Source organism: Mytilus edulis, chromosome 12 (assembly GCF_963676685.1).
Source record: "Mytilus edulis chromosome 12, xbMytEdul2.2, whole genome shotgun sequence".
In the NCBI taxonomy this organism is placed as follows: Eukaryota; Metazoa; Mollusca; class Bivalvia; order Mytilida; family Mytilidae; genus Mytilus; species Mytilus edulis.
Window position 1 is genome coordinate 49,066,988 of NC_092355.1, and position 23,392 is coordinate 49,090,379.

A 23,392-nucleotide genomic window follows, 5' to 3' on the forward strand; every position below is an offset into this window, starting at 1 on the left:
GTAACTCAATCAACAAAGCTCGTATGACTCCGCACACCGATTGCAAACAATTAAATAAAAATTGAGAATGGAAATGGGGAATGCGTCAAAGAGACAACAACCAGACCATAGAGCAGACAACAGCCGAAGGCCATCAATGGATCTTCAATGCAGCGAGAGAAACTCCCGCACCTGGAGGCGTCCTACAGCTGGACCATAAACAACTATGTAAACTAGTTCAGTGATAACGGACATCATACTAAACTCCGAATTATACACAAAGTATGTTTTTTCTTCTTGTTATTTAAGGCATTAATAACCACAAAATATAGTATAACATTGTGCTTTCATCAGTAGGTTCAATTTTGTAATATTAAAGTAAATAAATAACCTAACGAAAATCAGGATACATTTTGGACTTGTAAGAGAATGAACAGAGCGCATGCATGTCATCTATGCTTAATCATAGCTGCAGATTGATTGCGCATGTGGTAACCAAATTGAGTTATTAAATATAAAAGAATGTTAGCTAGTTAATAAATTTGAAACAAATATGAAATTAGAGAAACATATAAGTTGAAGTCATGTAAATCCAATATTTCAATGTACCAATTACAAATATAAATCATGACTTGTTTAAGGAAAGATTTGATTGTTTCTATGGACTTTTTGAAATAACAAATAAGTGGCAACAAATCTTTCGAGATCCTTTTCACGATCCAAATTATCAAATTTTACAAATATACTAGTAATCGTTTTTGCACAGTTTCTGAATAATAAAAAAACACCTCCAAATAACGAAAAGAGCTAATCAAGCAGTACCATTGAATGATATTTTTTTAAGAAAAAGTATTTTAATTGTTTACTCATTTTTCTCAAAAATTTCGAAAATCAATCTGCCTTTTGTAGTTGTGTAAAAACGTTGTATTTTGTTAATAAGGGTTAATACTAAATACAATTCTATCGTGTGAATTAATGCATTTTCCCCAAAATTCATATTTCAAACTGTTGTACAAGTTATAAGTGAATTTTGGTCAAATTTTGTACAAATTGCAAATTGTAATTTGTACAGGCACGTTTTGTACAAAATAAAAACTTGTACACAACATATATAATCCTAATGTAATGATGAAAATATATTTATATGGCTAATGGGTTGTGAGAATCCAGAAGTTCTAAAACACCTATATATGTAATTTAATAAGCAGTCTCTGGACTGAGAGGGATAAATTGATAAAAAAAAATTAAATGATGCCAATTTACTGACCCAGTGAATCATTCATATACGAATTTTAAATGTTATGGCACTAATGGTATCCATAAACAGTTGAATAACATTTTTACATGTTGAATATATATATAAATATCTGCGGTTTTAATTTTGCTTTTGTGTTTTTTTTCTTTTCTATTCTATATTTTGTCATTGCATATCATTAAGAATTAATAATGATAATTGTAATAAATTACTTGTAATTATACTGCTCTCTTAGGGCGTCCTTGATTGACAATAAAATATTGTATTGTATTGTATTGTATTGTATTGTATATCTTGGAAAGAAATCAGCTTTGATATACATGTACGTACGTAAAATTGATTGCTTGATTGTTTGGTATTGAATGCCATTCTCGAAACTATTGTGCTACTTCGTGGCGGTCAGGCTTTATTGGTGAAGGAAGACGGCCTGGGTTCCTGGAGGGAACTACTGACCTCCGGTACGAAAATTGACAATCCTAGTAAATTAAGAATGGAGTCACAGTTACCTGCCTCGTGCGGAACTCCTATTCAAAACCTTAGTATTGACGGGCTTGAGATACAGTTACTCGGCTGGGTAGACCAATTGTCCATCAAAATCCCCTACATATTTAAAAACCTTTATATAGCTAAATAGTATCAAATACTACTTGAAACTAAAATCATCATGTTTTCCATATATTACTAAACTTAACATATTACTGTTTAGAAACTAAATAAACATGTTTGCCATAAACGTTTGTGTTCAAACAGTTTCAATAGTGTAAGTGAAGTACGAAACAACCTATGCAGTGTGCAGTATCCATTCTTTCCTCATTTTAACCAAACGCATTCAACTCTTTAAGACATTACAAACGTTGATTTTCGTCTACAGTTTTTCCTTCCCTTTCTCCTTGTTTTGTAGTCGAAGTTGGCGACACTACTGAAATTTCTGTTGAAGGCGGAGGTATAACTATTTCTAAAGAGTCTTGTAATGCTTGTTTGTTTGTTTCCTTAAGAAACAGAATGCAGAAAGCCGATAGGAAAAAACAGCCTCCTAATAATAAATATGATATGCCTGGAATATGCTTGCTCTGAAATTAAAAACAAATATTTTATTTTTGTAACCGTTAACAACAACATTAAACAATTCGAGGACGCTTTGCGTGTTAACGTCAGGCGGTAAAATTTTCATGCGTATCCAGAGTTATGACATGTTATTGATCTTTCCACTTTTCTGTGGAAAGACCTATTGTATTTTTTCTTTCGCCAAATTTTATTCTCGCATAAAATTTTGTTACGCAATATGTCACTAAGATATTTCTTATATAGTATCATACAGTTTATGCGTATTTTATTTTCACCCATTCTTTAAAACTAAATACTTTTCTTTGTAGGAGTTATCTTCCCAAACACTATTTTCCTTGTGTCTACATCTCCTCCGTAACCGTAAAAGAAAGCGACAAATTTATAAAATTGCTCACTATATTCTACGCATGATTAGTCCTATTTTGATCGAAGCGATATGAACACTCCATATGAGAGTTATTTCCCCTTATGCATTTGATATAAGTGATATGCATTTCTATCTTGTAAACCATAAGTGATAGAGACCTACGATCTTTTGATTTAAGTTCCTTGATCCAAAAACAAAATGAAAATTAGGTCAAGGTCAAAGGTCAAGGCCATATTCTTAATTTTAAAATCTGGCTTATTTTCACTTATTTCCAAAAAACGTATTTAAGATATCGACAAATTATTTTTACTAAATTGTTTGCTGCGACAGTTTGTAACAGGTAAATTTTGCAAGGGTACATTAAACCTAAAAGAGAGTTTTCTCCCCTCTTGTATTTAAAAATACACATATGGTGATATATAACTCAGTAACCAAATATAATAAGGACCTAGTTTGAGGTCCTTGGTTTATGACCTTGAAATTTATCTCAAGATCATAGCTTAATTTGACGCTCTAGATTTTGACCTTTGCTTTTACCTCAAATGTATACATGATAAAGCCATGAGACTTTTGGCAAAAAACATTGCAGTTGAGTTAAAAGTTAACAAATAAGTAAAATATACAATGTTAACATGATCATTACTTTAGCTGTATTTTTCAACACCTTTTGAAGAATAAGGTCCTGAATGCTGAGCATCTCCAACTTCATACTATATTTCGCTTGTTTTAAGTTTTTGATCAGAGCGTCGATGATGAGTGTACACGTTACGCTCTTTAGTGTAAACAAATTTAATCTTGGTATATATTATGAATGTCTTTACTAATTACCAGATTAACCGACTAATTCATTATTATTATTATTTATAAAAAAAAAAGAAGATGTGGTATGATTGCCAATGAGACAACTCTTCACAAGAGACCAAAATGACACAGAATTATTAACTATAGGTCACCGTAAGGACTTCAACAATGAGCAAATCATATGTATATGACTACTTACTGCAAACACTAATTGAGGAGCAATCATTGCACCGACTCTGGCCATAGCGTTGTTTACACCTAGACCAACATTTCTGAAAATTAAGGAGTGAAAATATCAATAACTACATGTAAATACTACTTCTACTTTATTCCCGAGTTCATAGGGGGGAAATACTTATATGGCAGAGGTGGATTTAGAGCCCCCCCCCTCCCCTTATCTGGGATAAAATTGGTTAATTATATAGGGAATCACTGAAGCATGACCGGAGCGGCCCCCTTCTTAGGCAGTCAGTGGGTCCCCACTTATGAAAATTTCTAGATCCGCCACTGTATGGAATACATATCGATGAGTCTGTACACTTATTCAAATTGCATTATTATGGAACATTCCCCATTTGCATTGTCAGTTTTAATTATACTAACCTGACAACTGTAGGATACGATTCAGAAGTAAGAATCCACAGTCCATACCATCCTGTTGCCACACAAACTTTTGATGCCAATGCAAATCCATTGACGAGCTGTCCTTTATTTGGTATATCTAATAAAAACAAAAACACGGGGTGTATGAATATACAGACATGCCCAGTCAGAAAAAAAATTTATAAGAAATATAATGCTTCCTGTAGGAAGAGTGCCACGCCTTCCGCACGTTAAAGAACTTTTGAAACAACATTTTTATATGGTCTGTGAATGTCGACCTTTTTCCAACTTACCTTTTTTTTTGGGGGGGGGGGGGTCAAAATTTTCGACATTAATCACACGGTCGACTTTGTTTAACAACATGCTTGGATTTATTATTTCATTCTCATACTTGATATACCTGCAATATGTGCCACTGAACACTATGGATATGATCAATCAGACAACTTTGTTTTAATTGTTTATTCCTTTTTTACACATTTACAGCCGATTGCAATGAGTGTGTAGGTAAAGGTAATATCTTTGGTTAGCTTGCTTGCTAGCTGAACCGTGAAGTCATTATTAGATTATGTATACTACCCTCCTTTCAAGGTAGTCTAGTCCTATAGACAGATAGATTAATTATTTGTCGGACTAGTCTACTCTTTAAAGCGGGTAGTTTATCTTAACTAATAATGACTTCACGGTTCTGCTAGCTAGCAAGCTAACCAAAGATCTTACCGTCACCTACACAATCATTGCAGTCGGCTGTAATGTGCATCTCATGTATCTTCCTTTACTTACCAATAAACTGAAAAACACCGACAGTGATCCCTGTTATACCACCTATTAGGAATAGTACTAAAGTTGTCCATTTTCGTCCTGCGCTAGAAAAAAAAGACATCGTTGGTATTCGAGCAGTATAAAAAAAAGGCATTCCAGCCTCTCATAAAAAAAATGTTGATTATGAAATAAAACAACAATGGATTTTTACCTCAAGTTTCAATTACGCCTTATACATTGGCAGGCAGGCTATAGTGTCTATAGTGAATATTATTTTTAATGATTTCAATCTGTCAATTCCATATAGCTTAATTTTTGTTCATTTTTGTCGTAGGAAGAACATACATTCAAATAAGTTGTTGTTTAACCCGAAAATGAACTCTCAATGGTGTATTATTACGCCTTGTATTCAATTGTTGATGAAGTTATTACGAATCATAATGAAAAATGGAAGAAATAGAATAATAATTCCTTTTAACACTTGATAATATGATATCTGCAATTGATCTTCAATTCCCAGTAGCAGTCAATCTATATAAAATTGCCTTAACAAGTTACAACTAAAATTAGTTGTTCTACATTTTGCTGATATGACGTCATCCACCTTAATTTCAACTTGAGTGGTATCGGAAGGTAAATTCTTCGTTGGTTTTCTTCCTTTTAATGTCGTAAATTATCACATGAGATGACAAAATTAGCTTTCTTATGTGAATCAATGTGACGAGGTGATATTGTTTGCATTCTTTCGCCAATGGGGGGGGGGATATTTTTGGTTTCACCGCTGATAGAATCAAAGTCAGAATGTTAGACTCTTGTTGTCCTAAACTTTCAAATATGTTATCCAACGTGAAGGAAACTATATAGTGCCGACATTCGAAGCTGTAGTATGCGACATAAGTGTAATTATATACATTGCCAAACTATTTCAGGCTGAAGACTTTTCGCGATAAGATAATGAAGTAAGGTGTTGTCACTTTAAAAAAAAATGAAATAACGTTTAAAAAACTAGGATCGTGTTCTATAAAATGTTACTCACAAGTTACAAAGTGGTGCAGCAAATATTGAGGTCATGTCCATCAGCCCTAACAGCACCATATTCACATACAAATTTCCAGATAGTTGTTCAACTCCGAAAGATATAGTGTAGTAACCATAACCACAAGAAAACCTGTAATAAAATGTATAGTTTTTTTTATTCTTAAGCTGGGGTCACACATTCACGTTTTTTACTGCCGTCCTTGACAGGAACATTCCCGATTAAAATTTGTCAAAAGTCTGATCAAGATCCTGTGAATCGTGGATGGAAATTCGATTTGTATCTTTCGCCAGGTAAAATTCGACCGAGTCTGTCACGACTGCGTCCCGATTTTACCGAATGTAATCCGACAGAGATCAGATAGTGACAAGACAGTGAACCGACGCTGACGGAAGTTATCCGTTCGAAAACTGTCGGCATAATCGGGATGATCAGGTACTGTCGGAACGTAATCCTATCACGGTCCGCTCTATCGCATTGCAAACGGCTTTGTCTGGTCTCAGTCGTATTGTATTCTGTTTTTGTCGGGATTCTCCAGATCATTCCCGTTCCACAGGACACCGTCCCGAATACACAGAACATTGTTAGGAATTCGATCCGATACAGCAGAATCTGTCACGACATAGGCACGATTGTAATCCGACTAGACAAAATCGGCTGAGTTTCCCCGAATGTTACGGTACGCACCTAACTGTCGGGGTGCTTTGCCGAACTATTCGGACCCTTCCCGACCAGTAGGAATCTGTTACGAACTAAAACGACTGCGTTCAGACAATAATAGGACATTCCAGATAATTGAGGATACTAATCCGACTTTTTCACTTTTCGTGTCGTATCGCTGTCTGATCTCAAACGGGAGCAATAATCGGCAATGTGTGAACCCCGCATTAAGGTGGTACCTAACACTACAGGAAGATAACTCTGCAAAGTCATCTAAACGTTTAAATTACGTTGTGTTGTAAAAGGAATATTAAGCTTCTCAATGGTCAAAATTGGTGTTTGTCAAAATGCTATATAACCAGTGTAATTTTTCTGACAAAACGGTTGGTTCAATTTTTTTTTAAATTTTATATTTTTGGTCAAAGGGTAAAAGTAAATACTTTGTCAAAATTTTATGAAAATTAAACGAGCTAAATTAATTTTAGTTAAGGTATTGGGTACCACCTTAAATCACAATGTATATGATTTATGCAAATCGAATGATTCTTAATTGCCGATTTTGTCTGTATCTAAACATATGATGGATGAACATAATGTGTTCGCTGGAAACAAAGAGTAGTACCGATTTTGTGGAGAAAAAAAGTATTTTAAAAATGTCGAACATTCATAGGAATGCCTAGAGAACTAAGTCAGGAACTTGTTGTTCAGTGGTTGTTGTTTGCTGATGTGGTTCATAAGTGTTTCTCGTTTCTCGTTTTTTTATATAGATTAAACCGTTGGTTTTCCTGATTGAATTGTTTTACACTAGTCATTTTGGGGCCCTTTATAACTTGCTGTTCGGTGTGAGCCAAGGCTTCGTGTTGAAAGCCGTACTTTGACCTATAATTGTTTACTTTTTACGCATTGTGACTTGGGTGGAGAGTTGTCTCATTGGCACTCATACTTATTTCTATATCATAGTATGAAATTCAAAACAGTGTAGCTGTGGCCATTGATTGACACATTAAAATCATTCATTGACTGGGACAATTTAGGTGAACGTTTGTATGTAACGACCAATGCTCACTATGTACTTTTTAAAGACACTTAAACTATGGGGTCACCAAAGGTTCTCAACACCTAAATAAAGTAATTCGAAAAATTAATCAGAAATAACACGATATTTTGATTTATATCAATTATATAAATCAAAACACAAAGGTTATTCCTGATTAATTTTTCGAATTATTTTATAATTAAAGGCGTTAAGAAACCTTTGTTGACCCCACAGTTTAAATGTCTATCGTAGGTACGTCATGAACAGTGGTTGTTACAGACAAACGTTCACGTAAATTGTCCCAGTCAATGGATGATTTTGATGGGTCAATCAATGGCCACAGCTACACTGTTTTGAATTTCATACTATAATAGAATCCCTCGTTAATCTGTGGAAGGACAGAATCAAGTTTTGAAAAATGTATGATAGAATACCTGCCAGTCTGGCATACAAGAGCATTTGCAAGTCTGCACCATACTTTAATAAAATACTGTATACTAGTATTATAAAACAGTCAAAATCTTAATTTTACTTAGTCCAAACTGGAATCGTTTTATATCATAAATATTTATAAATCCATGAGTAAACGACATCTTTAGTTTTAAACATCGTTTACAAATACAATGCATGTATAGAATACGTTTGCAAGACATATTTCGAAGAGTTAAAAATATATGTCCATGTGAATATACTATAGTAACCAGAATATGAAATGGCCTTTCATCAGAAAAAATCGTCTATATTTCAAAGAATACATAAACTAATTATATTTGTAAATGTAAACTTGGTCTTCCAATCAAAATTCTACTTGATATTACCATTCTGATGAAATTATTGTTTTCTGTTTGTTTGGAATTAGGAATGTTAGTACAAAAATGTTTAGCTCTTGACAGTTCAATGAAAGCATATTAAAGATAACTAGCATAAGGAGACCCCACGGGTGAATGGGAAATAGAAATATAGTCACCCTTGGTTCAATTTCCGCCCAGTTAACAGTAAAACTTTTCAATGTGTGCGAGAAGTATACATTCTCAACCACTTCTGGTCAGGCCTCACGGTCATAAAACTTTCGAGCATGATTTGTGTTTTCAGACTCGAAAATCAACCAATCAAATTGCTGGATTTCATGTTTCGAGCATGATTTTTGTGCTCCGAGCACTGAGCAAAGTTTTATGCCTTCAAGGCAAGACCCCTATTACAGGACCTATACCTAGTGTATGTATTGTTACTTTGTTCTAGTCGTGCAAATGCATGCAATGTTTTATGTTGTGATGTTATGCTATTGTTTCAGAAAAAGGGAGAAGGTTTGGTAACATTAAATCGTTTAATCCCGCTGCAAATGTTTGCACCTGTCCTAAGTCAGAAATCTGATGTACAGTAGTTGTCGTTTGTTTATGTAATTTATACGTGTTTCTCGTTTCTCGTTTTTTATATAGATTAGACCGTTGGTTTTCCCGATTGAATGGTTTTGAATTTTTGAAATACTAAGGCTTTTCTACCTCAGGAATAGATTACCTTAGCTGTATTTGGCAAAACTTTTAGGAATTTTGGTCCTCAATGCTCTTCAACTTTGTAATTTATTTGACCTTTTTAACTTTTTTGGATTCGAGCGTCACTGATGAGTCTTTTGTAGACGAAACGCGCGTCTGGCATAAATACAAAATTTAATCCTGGTATCTATGATGAGTTTATTCATATTATTTTTTGAATTATTAATGTTTGTTATTCAAAGATTTCAAATAGGTTTTCTTATCATTTCATGCAATTTCTATATATAAAGGCAACAGAAGTATACCGCTGTTCAATATTTCTTAAAAGGGATACTTTTAAGGTGCAAAATATTTTTTACCATTAAAATACCCTACTTATTACATTTTGTTCTTAAACAAAACCCTTTTACTAACCAGCATCTATTTTATTCTTTTAACTGGCATTTGAGGAATAAATATTTTATAAAATGTAGGCATTCAAGGATGATTCTAATAAAACTCACCTATTCTTCATAATTTGACCATTTGAGGGATTAAAAATGACAATATAATATTGATTGAAATGTAATCTGAAACCACACTATTATTAATAATTGTCTACACAAATAGATTAAAATATTGTTTACAATGATGGTGTTTTGATGACATAAAATCCCCGATGCAAATATGACATATAAAGAAAAACGAGCACAGAATGTGAAAAAAAATAAAATTAACGAGACCTCTTATTAAATTGCTCTCATGTTGCTTGGCTATTTATTACTACAGCAACAATAGCAACTAAGGAATCATTGAATACCTTGTAATTTCCTCTTTCATTTTGTTTTATCTAAATGATTTACACCGTTTCAGTTCGTTCTGTTAAAGATAGAAGCCTATAAAGAAAAAAAAGCCCAAAACTGCAACATGAATAAATAAGTCAGTGAGTTTTTAGACAAGTGTTTGGTTGCAAAACTTCACTAGCTCTTTATTAATTTCGATATGTGAAATTATAGACGGTGTAATATAAATCAGTGTAAGAAGAACACTTCATTGTAAAACTAACTGAATTTTCATCTCGTCCATATACTAGTTCGTTATAAAAAAAAAGAAGATGTGATATGAGATATGAGTGCTATCGAGACAACTATCAAACAAAGTCATAGTCTATAAATACATTTGTCTGCCGTCGCACTGCCTTTGAAAAATTAGCGGGGAAATATAACGTTATTTCCCGAAACGTCTTAATTTTTGGCGCAATTTGTGAGGCTTACGGAAGGGATTTAGTAAACAATATCATATTTCTCGATTTTTCTCAAAAACGAGTACGGTGACAAATATTTTTCAAAACGTTATGACGTTCCATTTTTTTCAAAGAATAACATATCTCACTTTGGCCAAATCCACACCGTTAGAAATATTTTAATAAATTAAAAATGTGCATTTCAAATGTTCATTTCTTGCCGTTGCTTGGGTCCATCATAACGTTTTTGACTTTATTTGAGTAAGAATTAATGCTTTAAATGATAAAGTTAGATTTTTCTTACCATCTTGAATTATTTTGCTTTAATTTGAGCCCTATTATATAAGTATATGTTGATTAAAAATCATATTTAATTTTTTTAAATAAAAAACGTTTTTTACTCCAAAATTGCAAAAATGTTCAATTTTCAGCAGTATTTTTTGAAAAACGAAATCGACGACTAATATTTTTTTTGGCAAAATTTGATTCTCTGTCTATTGAAGAATGAAATATCTTCAAGGGAAAATTAACTCCTATACAAGTCTGGATAAGTGAGGGACGGTCTTTATATTTTTCTATTCTGTAACTTTTAGGCCCTTTTCCTCTATTAATTATTGTTTGGTCCATTATTTTCTATTTGTTCTTTTGTTGTAGCCATTTTCTTCTTTATGTAATTTATCTTCTTATCCCATTATTCCTTATTCTGTAAACCCAACCTATGTCATGTAAGACACATGATCAATATCAGATTATAATATTCAGAATAATGCCCTAATATGAAAGTGTGATGCTGACATACTTTTAAAGTCTTACCAACAAACTGAGAGAAGCAGCATTGTTTTTAATAGTTTTCTGTGTTTCACTATATCAAATACAGAATACGTCCTCCTATCAGCTACATCTCCCCATGTTTCCATTATCTTTAAGAATTTGTCTTTATCTGGTATTGGTGCATGGTTTATTTTAGCCACTCTAGCCATAACGTCATGGCCTTCATTTATTTTCTTGTTTGAGACGAGCCATCGGTAACTTTCTGGAATAAGGCTACAATTACAGTGTTGCTTGTTACTTGTGTGTATTGCAAACAAATTAAAAACATGGTCTAGCTGTTCTATGCAACGAAAAACCACCCACGGACAAGCGACATTAGAATGTATTGTATACTTTACAAGCGATGTCAGAGCATGCATTGGAATATAATTTATACATTAAAAAGATCAGAGAACTTTTCCATAAAAAAAGGATAATGTATAACATTTCACGAAAATGAAAATCAAGAAACTCCCAATAAAGGATTACAATATTTGAATTTATATATTTATTCGCTAATTTGATGAATAAGCCATATATAGTTAATGGTTAAAACAAAATATGGAATAACCACAAATCAGCTGATCGGTCTCAAAATATGTCTAGAGAAGATAACAAATATTATTGAATTTAAACTTTACGTATTTAATTTTTTAGTTTATTTTCACGAATACTTATTCTAAACTTTTATTCCATACCTCATAAAAGTTCACGTCAAAGCATTTTGTTATAACAACTTGATCGAGATGCCAATACAGTTTTCCAATTTAATATACTAGTATTACATTCACATGGTGAAAATTTGAAAGTTGTCTACATGACGATTCAACACATCAACGATTTTGCAACAATTTGGCACAAAATGCTATTCCGCGCTGTGCATTTTTGTGGAAGGAATTCAATGTTTATAAAAATTAAGAGATGTGTTATGATTGCCAATGAGACAACTATTCACCAGAGTTAACATTAAAATTGTAATAAGCAATTATTTGCCACCATACGGCTTTCAACGATGGGAAAAAACAATACCGTATATTCGGCTATAAAAGATCTTGACATGAAAAATGGGAAATAATTCATCCGAGAAAAATAACGGTCTAATTTAAAACACAACAGGCAAATAAATAATGTTGCGGGGTGGAACATGTTTGTGAGTGCTAAACCCTTCTCTTACCTGGGAGAGTTGTATAACAACACAACACAAGAACACATTCATGAAATGGTAAAAGTCAGTTGCAATTTGCTTAACTCAAAAAATTGGTACAAAGAACAAAAATCTCCAACATAAAAACAATAGACACAAAGCACCGAAAGAAGAGTCCTGACATTTACTGAAGGCTAGTATAAAGCCAATTACAACTAAGAAATAACTCATGTTCTCCTAGAAATTCTCTGTACATTATCATCGACTATCGATCGACTATCGGTTCGGTAAATACAATATGAGAAGTGTTCCTGATTGCTGTTAATCTAAACCTATTGTGTTGGCTAAATATCGTGTATATAATAAGATATTTGTCTTTGATCTTGATTGCCTTTGCAGTCACATGGATTGTGGAATTGTGTAGAGCAATTTTGATGATATTTCAAACACAATTTTATTTTTAGATAAAATGTCATTTTTGTTTCTTTTCAATGTTTATTATTCCAAATTTGTGAAAAGCTACCGAAATTTTGGTTTTTGGGTCATCTTAAGGCATCATAAGTTTGGTTACGTGTACAGAACATGCAGACGTACCCCATAATATTTTAAGAACCTGCAAGTACATACGTGAACCAGCCTTGGTGTAAATTTTAGTGAAGATTTGGGTACTATTTTTTAAATGAATCTGGTATGAACTTAGTGCAAGAGTTATTTTATGTACCCGATGAGCATAATTCTATAACAAACTCACTCTGTCTCCTCTGGGACTATAACCCGGGACCTCTGAGTTACAAGGCAGCGCTTTAACCGAATAAGCTAAAGAAACATATATTCTTTCCTCGCTAAACTGCTTACGGCTGGCTAGGTATCTACTACATGTACTAACTAAGGGAAGCAAACCACTTCTTTCAAATATATATACATGTACGTAATCTTACCAAAACCCTAACATCCAAGGTACACAAAATACTGCAGTAGCAATCTGTAGGTGCATCCAGTCATGGAGGATCCAAGAAAACAGTCCAAATGACATTGTCCCCATCGCCCATGTTGGAAATGATAGGACGAATGACCGATATTTTGCTGGAGTTAATTCCGCGAGAAATATTCCGAAAACAGTTAAATACCAGCCACATCCCAACCCAATACAAAAACGTAGCGCAGCAAACATTTGCCAGTTTACTGAAAAAGCTGCAACAATGTTAGCAATCATAAGAATTATTACTGACAAGTAGTACGTTATTCTGCGTCCGAAGACATCACCAATTTGACCTGAAATAATTGCACCAACAAGTAGTCCTCCCATTTGAATAGTTGTTATTGTAGAAACTGTCCAATCTTTGTCACAAACAAGGTTCCACTGAAATGAATGTGTATTCTATATTTATTGTACACTGTTTACTTGTTGTCAACTATAGTCGGTTCTATTGTACCAAAAAATGTAAATGTGCATTCAAAAATGATAAAAAGTTAGAGGGTAAATTACAAAATGGCAACAAAAAAAACACGCGATAGAAAATATAACTCAAGTCATATGTAACAGGGACCTATAAAACCAAGGGTGAACTTAAAGGTACTAAAATCGTATAATGTTACAGGAAATGAGGTTTAGAAATCAAGGGGGAACCTTGGTAATGAAATCATATAATTTTACAGCGAAAAGCAGATTAAAAAAACGATCGCGTATTCACTTCACTCATACAATCATATGGAACACGTTCTGGTATTCAGTGCATTGTTTCCAATTGTTTCAATGGTTAAATTTATCTGCATTCGCTTTCACGATTCTATGTACCTGAACTGGTATGCCATATTTGATGATATAGAAATAATATATGGCATCTGTTGTAACTACATGACAAATTCAAAATGATTACTGCGCTTTCTTTTTATACGAGCAACACACCGTATGCCTCTTTTAAGAGGAAAAGATTCACATTTCAAGGCAAATTAATCCATTTACAGTTTCATTTTTTTTTTGTCTTTACGTTGTATTTCCTGTGTCTGTGATATTATCTGTCCATTTTCGATTAATCGCTGCAATATGATTATCGAAAGCAGTTAACATAAAACTTGTAAACATGCATTAAAATCCGTTTACACAGAATTTTTTACAGCACTAGGTCGATACCGCTAGGTTGTCAATAACTCAGTAGTCAATACTTCGACAGAGACATGATTTTGTATGACAAACTTTTCTTGAATTTTCTGTTTATAAACAAGATATCATTAAGAAACTAAGGTTTTAGCTCCCTCAGGAAAAGTTGATCTTATATGAATATGGCTATTTTTCATATTTTTGGGGGTCTTCTTTTGGTCATATAGCACTTCAATAAGTTCGATTCTAAAATATTCTTGGCTTTTCAAAATTCTGCTTTGAGCGTTCCTGATCAAAATGAATCAAAAAAGCGCGTCAGACACATGTAATTTATAAATGATTGTTTTTATTTTTTATACATTAATCATGTTCAGTCAGCTTAAATTGCTATATAAATAGTACTTCCAAAAATTCACAAATAGAGTTAACTTACCTCACTGACAACTGTCGATTTAGATGAGTCAAATTGTCTTGAACTGCATATTGGATTTATTGTAGAATTTGAAATTGAGCATTGTTTGACAAAAGTTGAATTTGGCATGTATTTATCTCCCGAATCTGTGTTCCATGTACATGTCCAATCCGGAACTACGCCGCCAAATGACATCATCAATGTACTCCATGCGACAACAGTTTTTGTTCCAAGAACAAAAAAGTTCAGGAAGAATTGGAATCGTCCACATCCACCAATATTTTCGAGGACATTTTCAAGATATTCATTTACTTCAGAAGACATTCTGTTCAAACAAATAGAAAAATATGAAATGTTTAATAGGTTAAAAATGCGATCATTTTGAAGTGCAATAGTGACGACAGTAAGAAGATAACATGAATACTAATCATTGTGAATTCGAGAATATATGTGCCTTTATTCGTAGAATTCCCTTAACCACCATTTTCTACATGAGAAAATGCCTGTACCAAATCAGGAATATGGCTGTTGTTTTCCATTCGTTTGATGTGTTTGAGCTTTTTATTTTGCTATTTGATAAGGGACTTTTGGATTTGAATTTTCCTTTGAATTTTCCTTGAAGTTCGGTATTTTTGTTTTTTTTACTTTTTTCTTATTAGTCAAATCGTGCAGTGACTACTTCGTGGTTTTTCATTTGAGTTTAACTATGAGCAGTTGGCATTGATTCTGTAGCACTTTACTTTCAAAGGCAGATTGTTTTTATCATAGACACGTTTGTGATGCGTACAAAGATCATTGTGGATATTACCTTTTATCAGGTAATAAGGCAGAGGATGATGGAGCTACATTTTGAATATGATCCATCCCACATTTTCATTATCAAATTTCTACAATGCTCTTCAACTTTGTGCTTGTTTGGCTTTATGAATATTTTGATATGAGCGTCACTGATCAGTCTTATGTAGACGAAACGCGCGTCTGGCGTCCTAAATTATAATCCTGGTACCTTTAATAACTGCTTTCTACATCAGTTAAATTTTAAAAAAAAAAACCTGTTAAACTTTGTAGTATTTCCTTTTAATATGTTCGTCGCCGCGATATAGCCTTTTTTGTGCTAATGCGGCGTTAAGCAACCAACAATCAATCAATCAATTTTAATATGTTCGTTATTTATTTTATCATTCGTATTTTCATTGTTTTAAGAGCAACATGTTAGCGTTCCTCCCCACTCAGACATGCGCAGAAGTATGTAACCATTGAAAGTATTTTTGTCGTGCTTTAACTCGAAAGAGTATTTCATGTCACTTAACACCAGAACTATTAACGATGTCAAACGATTTGAAATACATTTTCAATGAAAACACTTGTATTCAAAATGCACCATCAGCTATTATAATTAAATACCTAGACCGATGAAAATTATATGTTTTCATCGTCTAATCATGCTAATCAAGGAGCTGTTTAGTTCTTACAATATACGAGTAAGATTCAACTTGTGTTCTATACTTATGTTGGCTTGTCTTTTCTTTTCAAATTGGAATTACTTGTATGTCATTGTATGATAAATAACGAGAACCGTAGTATACCGCTGTTCAATAGTCATAAATCGATTAAGCGAAAACAAATCCGGGTTACAAACTAAAACAGAGGGAACACATCAATTATAAGAGAAAAACAACGGAACGACAGAAACACTGAAGTGCAACAAAAACAAACGCAAACATACATAGAAACGGACTATTTGATAACAACTGCCATATTCCTGACTTGGATCAGGGCATTTTAAGGAAACAAATGGTGGATTGATCCTGGTTTTATGGCTAAATGTCAAAAAAGCATCCCACTTTTTTACCTTTGCTGATGCTTTAATTGATAAGTTTATCATTTGTTGATAATAAGTTTTAAGTCAAATTTCATAAAGTAAGTATTAAACTTGAAGTCGTTTGGCGCTTTTGGCCTTTGTATAATGAGCAATTATGGCTATCCTTTAATTTTCTATTTTGACTAGGCTTTTGAACACAAAAAAAACACACTAACGTTGACATTTAACTCTCTGGCTATAATTGAGGTCACAACATCGATTATAATGCATGAGATGCTCGTTATTTTGATAAACAGTTGTTTCTTATTGACTACATATACCTGATATAAAAATTACCTGTCGCACCGAATATAAGTGTCAATACCCGAATAGTATAAAGTGATGACGTTGATGTGGCATTGTTGACAAATGATCTTGTTATCTGCCAAAAGCATATTGAGACGTGGACATGATCGACATGTTTGCGTAACCAGGAAACCCTTCCATTTTAGTTTGTGTCGGCAATGTAGGTCTGCTTAGTTAGATCTTAATTAAGTTGTTGACCTTGGTTTGAATTCGTTATTTCTGACCATCAAAAAGAAAAATTATAGATACAAAATTTAGGTTTCGAAATTAAATGAAAATTAAATTTGTTTGTATTATATGAACTGAATTGGATATTCCTGTATTTCTGGATTTGTCAGAAAATCAAATATTCCATTGTCCGTACTAAACAATATTATTTGTACAAAAAACCACCAAATAGAAAGATTAATAGATAAAAACATTACGTTTCGAAATGAAATGACGATTTGTTTGTATTATATTGTCTATTGTAGTTTACTATTATTTTTATTATAATTATTACTTTTGTATTAACATCAGTAATTACAAGACATTTATTTTTGCTCGTTTGATTGTTTTATTTGTGGGGTTTTTTTTTTTGTGTGTGTAGGGTTTTCACTTTGATTTTCTTACTGATGCTACATTTTCATGATTATTTTTTGCAAACAAGTCATAATGAGATTTACACTGTATTTAGATATGTGGATCGGGGTATATTTTTTTCATATTTCTTTTCTCCGTTTTGTTGTTTTGCCATTTGTCGTGGATCCTGTTTCTCAAGTCTGAAGGTTTCCTTATTGGAAAGAGAATAGAGTATACTCCGTTTGCTAATACTGCACACTGTCTGCCTTGATCACCAGCCCAGTAGTCAGCACTTTTGTATTAACATGAATTATCATTGATATGGTCATATTTATAAATTAACTGTTTATAAAACTTTTGAATTTTTGAAATACTAAGGCTTTTCTACCTCAGGAGTAGATTACCTTAGCTGTATTTGGCAAAACATTCAGGAATTTTTGTCCTCAATGCTCTTCAACTTCGTACTTTATTTGGCCTTTTTAGCTTCTTTTTTTTTTGGATTCGAGCGTCACTGATGAGTATTTTGTAGACGAAACGGGCGTCTGGCGTAAATACAAAAGTTAATCCTGGTATCTATGATGAGTTTTTTTGCATATTAATACATGAGGGTCTGGATAGGGCTTTCATTTCTTGATTCTTTAAATTGTTTTAGATCATTTTTTTTTATTCGCTATAAAAATAAGGAGATGTGGCATGATTGCCAATGAGACAACTTTCGACCAAAGTTAAAATGAAGTGGATGTTAGCGATAATAGAAAACCGAAAGACTTCAACAATTAGAAAAAACCCATACCGTATGACTAAATTTTTTTCACCTTTTATAGTCTATTCCTTATTGATTTGCTACCAATTATGCTCTAACAGTTTTGTGGTCGTTTTTTCAATATTCCGTTTTGTTTGCCATTTTTTTCTGTAAACCTCATTCAGACATCATATATAGTGTATTATGTTACTACTTCCACAGTTCCGGTTTTACAGTGAAACTGTTGTTTTTACTTATTGACTTTAATACCTTAATTTATCTCAGCAGAGATCTGAATAAAGAATTCAATATGCATAGTTGAAATCATCCAAGGCTTTTTGTGGGGCTTGTGTTGCTAAGCCTTTAGGCTTTTTCTATGTTTTGTAGACTGTTTTATGTTTCAATTTTCTTGTCCACTTATGAGTATGAATATCCTATTGATATTTTCGTCTCTCTTACTCAATAAGTTTATCTAGTAGGGTTTTTTTTTCTCATAAACATTAGTTTTAAACATGCACATACGGTTGAGCTTTTTGAACTGAGACCACATTTGGAATTTACTGGCTTCTCAATTAACAGTCTTCGCTAAATACTAGTACATTATTCAAACAAGTCCTTATATAGGGTAGTGATTAATATTATCTGCCAAATATAAGTGTTTTGACAACAGTTAAAGCTAGTTATTAATTAACAGTGATGGACTTATCAGTGATTGCTATGTTGTCAACATATATGATTACCTCTTTAGTTGTAACGGAAAAAAGTGCTTGACAAAATATGCAAATTGACTAATAGTATGATCTTCATGTAAACAAAAAAAAACTAATTAAATTTTACCCATAGAGTTAAAGGTGTTTCCATACTTAATGTTATGTATATCCGATGTTTATCTGTAATATGTATAAACTTTTTATACAGAGATAACTGTGGCATTTGCAAGGAAAGTTCTGCGGGGTTAAAGTTATGCGTGTTTAAGGTAGATAGACTGCTTCCTCCATCTTGGATTTTGAAATACCAGAAACCAATCGGTCTATAAATAAAGGCAACAGTAGTATACCGCTGTTCAAAACTCATAAATCCATGGACAAAAAACAAAATCGGGGTAACAAACTAAAACCGAGGGAAACGCATTAAATATAAGAGGAGAACAACGACACAACACCGAAACGCAACACACACAGAAACGGACCAAGCAATAGACAAAACACCACGAGAATAACAAATATAACATCAAAACCAAATACATGAATTTGGGATAGACAAGTACCGTGCCACGTCTTATCTAAAAAATAAGAGAAAACACAAACGACTCAACGTTAAAATGCAACACACACACAGAAACGAACAATATTATAACAATGGCCATCTTCCTGACTTGGTACAGGACACTTTCAAAGGGGAATAAAAGTGGTGGGTTGAACCTGGTTTTATGGCATGCCAAACCTCGCACTTTAATGGCAAAGTTAAATATAACATTGAAATGACAACATAATATTACAGGACTACAATACAAATAAAAAGGAGACCATATTAGACAAAGAAAAGCATGATTAATAGATAACAAAAAGCATCAGGTTTAAAATTCAATACGCCAAAAACGCGTCTAGTCCAGACAAGACTCAATAGTGACGCCCAGATATAAAAGATCGAAAGTGAAAAAAGTACAAAGTTGTACAGCACTGAAGATCAAAAGTTGAAAAGGTTTTGCCAAATACGGCATTGTTTGTATGCCCGGGATAAGAACATTCTTATTATATAGAACAATTCATGCTATTGCAAACAGTAAATTTTATCAAATGAATATGAAAGAGATATACATAATGAAACTAAAGTATTAACTAATTACAGAAAACTAAACCCGAATACATAACGCCCAGATATAAAAGATCGAAATTGAAAAAAGTACAAAGTTGTACAGCATTGAAGATCAAAAGTTGAAAAGGTTTTGCCAAATACGGCATTGTTTTTATGCCCGGGATAAGAACACTTTTATATAGAACGATTCATGCTACTAGTATTGCAAACAGTAAATTTGAACAAATGAATGTGAAAGATATATTCATAATGAAACTGAAGTATTAACTTATTACAGAAAACTAAACCCGAATACATGATGCCAAGTTCAATACAGCATAGACACACCCGAATCAGTCCAGGCGTCAACGCAATTAAAAAAAAATGACGTCACATACGATGGCGAAAAGGCAAACGTTATGCCACATTTGAATTTATGAAATTTAGAAACAGCATGACGTCACACATGAAAAACTATAATTCAAAAGTGAGATAGAATTAGGATTGCTTAAAGATTATATTAGAACTAAATACTGATAATTTATTAAAACAAAATGCATATTGCAATACTTATTAATAGCAATTAACTGTAATATATATAAGTCCAGTTTGTTATGAATCCAACTTCAAACGTAATTAATCGTACGAAATTAAATATAATAAATAAAGGCGGTGATTAATTTTTCCATCCGTAACACCTAAATATAATAAAAAGACGTCAACACATTTGACAAAATGAGAATTACAAATATAACATTAAACATGTAAACTAAATACATGAATTTGGGATAAACAATCTATATCTTTAATGAAATGTGCAAATTTTGAGAGTAAAAGATAATTCATGTGTAAGAATTTTCATTTCAATATAGAAAATAACATGTTTTATCATATTTATGGTTGTATTTTACAAAAAACAGAATACTTTTGTTTGATTCATTTTGTTCCAACTTTGCCACATAAGGGGAGGCAACTCAAATGTAAGGGCAGATAATTCAGATAAAGTGACTTTTACAAGAGAATGTGTTAGGAATTTACTTATTTTATTATGTAGCAAGAAAACTGGTCACGTGACCCCATTTCTTCTTTTTCTTATCTGAAAGCATAATATAAGAGCTATCGTCTCATATTTTTTCCTCAAAATTCTTTGGTGAAGTTTTCGTTTTATGGCAGAAAATTTGGTTTTCCATGCATAATCTATACAAAATCTGTCAATTTTGCACAACATGTAGCGTAAAAATAAGCCCCGTGACCCATTCTTTTTTCTTTCTTTTTTTCAAAGCATGATATAAACAACGTTTTGGCAATTTATTAAAATATCTATGGATTATAATTTAGACACCCCATCTACCTTAATTAAGCTACTGTGAACAGAAGATATTAAAGTACACGTGAACAAAATTCAATTTTCGATAATATCTTTTTTGAAGCATTACAAAAGTGTGGATTTGCAAAATTATATTCAAAGGTACATGAGGTAGGTCATTAAAGTTAATAGGGGACATATTTGTACATTACAGACACTCCTTTTAAACAGTTCATTTGCCAATTACCGATTTGATTCTGTTATTACACAATTTTTAAAGAAATTACTTCCCTTTGTCAATCAAAGACTGGTTCTAATCCGGACAAATTTGGCTTTTGCCCACGCAAAGCATGATAAGTTGAATGTGTTATATTGGCGTTTTTACAAATATTTAGTGAAAAATAACTTCTATTAGGTGCAATACCACCAAATCATAGTACGTCACATCCGGTTGCATACGAAAAAGGGTCTTAAAAAAATATTCCCTTGAATTTGACAATTGTAGGTAGTTTATCCTACATTTCATTGCAGTAAAAAATTTCTGGGTCATAAACATATATCTTGGGTACTTCAAAACACCATTATTTTTTTATTTTGGATTTCTATAGAATATTTTGGAAATTTGAGGTTACATGGTTACTAAAGCTTGCACACAGGTAAAAAGAGAGGTGAAAATTTGATTGGTTAACTTCCAGTGATGGTTAATTTCTTATATGCAATGAAATGTTATGTGAAATTTTGTCAATAGTACTGGACAAGATAAAGATTTACTCGTGCCAATTATTTCTTTATTTGAAACAAAGATAATTTCTGCACAATTTGAAAAAATGCAAATTTAAAGACTAATAGGGGAAAATCAATGGTGGTAGTACTACACCTATTATCAAAAATATTTAGCTTAACAAAAAATTAAATGTAATTAAAAGATTTGAAAAACTTAAAGGTTACACACAATACGCACAGATAAATTTGCCCTTTCCGGTAGCTCTCCATTGTCGATAAGAATTTATGTCCCTCCTAAGGGAGACAAAAAAAAAGGATCTCTAACTACAGAGTCAATTACGGGAATTGGCAAACAGACTAATGGTGTCTTGAATTGTAGATACTAGGTAAGAAAAACATTCGCCTTGAATTCTCACAATGCCGGCACGAAACTGCCTAATGATATTGAATAAATTATAATGAGATCTTACCCTAAATATTCGTTGCTCCTAAACTTTTGTAATTCCTTCATTCTAGATCTGGTACAACATTGGCGTTATAACAATATTATCAAATTGTTGATTATGACATGCATACGCTTTTGCTATGGTCAAAAATCGTATTCAATGGTTCCCTCAAACAATAATGAAGTATTTGTTTATCTCAAATTCAGAACTCTTTGATATATAAAGAAATCTGTTGTTATTTAAAAGCCACACTCAATATTTTTCTTAAATGTCATTCCAACAGCATTTTCATATTTTAACCCCGGAGGCTTAGCCTATGTACAAGTAATACAACCTACGATTCATTAATAAAATACATATTATTCACATGTAAATTATCTAATTTATCATTTATTTTTACCTAAAGATGTAACCTGCCCTTAAGGAGGGTCTACACTGCATGTTAAAAAAACAATTTAATACATGAATTTATTTAACTTATTTAAAACGTAACACCTAAAATGCAAATATCTATCATCTTCTTACACCGATGACCAATGAAAAAGAAAATAATGTTCTTTCAGTGAAATTTACAATAAAATATACAATTTAAATGTTACCATTGGAAATTTACAATTTCAGTGTAGCTACATTATTGCAGCGTCTGCATATTAAGGATATATCAGAAAGATGACAGGATATTCGAGGGTAGGTAACAGTTTCCTGTCGTGATTCTACGGAGGACTGTTGGTTACAAGGAAGCTATTGGACTAAGGATGCCTAATAGTTAACTTGAAGTCATCCCTTTGAAAGTTTAATGGAGGCCATCTGATTTGATTGACCTTTATATATGCAGCATGGAATTAAGTTTTTTGTCAGATCTCCAGAGGAAAGTTACCCAAAAGCGGTAGACAAACTATTTGGGCAGATGAAA

The 23,392-nt window shown here is 32.6% G+C and overlaps 1 protein-coding gene across 1 annotated transcript; it reads right to left on the reverse strand.

Moving 5' to 3' along the window:
- Positions 1-1,508: 1,508 nt before the first annotated feature.
- On the reverse strand, positions 1,509-22,789 carry LOC139498696 (solute carrier family 22 member 6-A-like). Its single transcript, XM_071287220.1, has 9 exons — positions 22,504-22,789; positions 14,762-15,065; positions 13,169-13,590; positions 11,090-11,320; positions 5,869-6,000; positions 4,854-4,936; positions 4,071-4,188; positions 3,667-3,739; positions 1,509-2,304 (listed from the first exon to the last, which is right to left on the reverse strand). Exons 1-9 carry the CDS (start codon positions 22,542-22,544, stop codon positions 2,080-2,082), a joined length of 1,629 nt encoding a protein of 542 aa, XP_071143321.1. The 5' UTR covers positions 22,545-22,789; the 3' UTR covers positions 1,509-2,079.
- Between the last annotated feature and the right edge of the window lie 603 nt (positions 22,790-23,392).

Coding starts and splice junctions, on each gene's coding strand:
- LOC139498696 (XM_071287220.1), bottom strand. CDS start 22,544: ATGAAGGAATTACAAAAGTTTAGGAGCAACGAATATTTAGG. Junction 15,066..22,503: donor AGGAGCAACGAATATTTAGG/GTAAGATCTCAT, acceptor TTGTTTGAACAG/AATGTCTTCTGAAGTAAATG. Junction 2,305..3,666: donor CTCCTCAATTAGTGTTTGCA/GTAAGTAGTCAT, acceptor TTTTAATTTCAG/AGCAAGCATATTCCAGGCAT.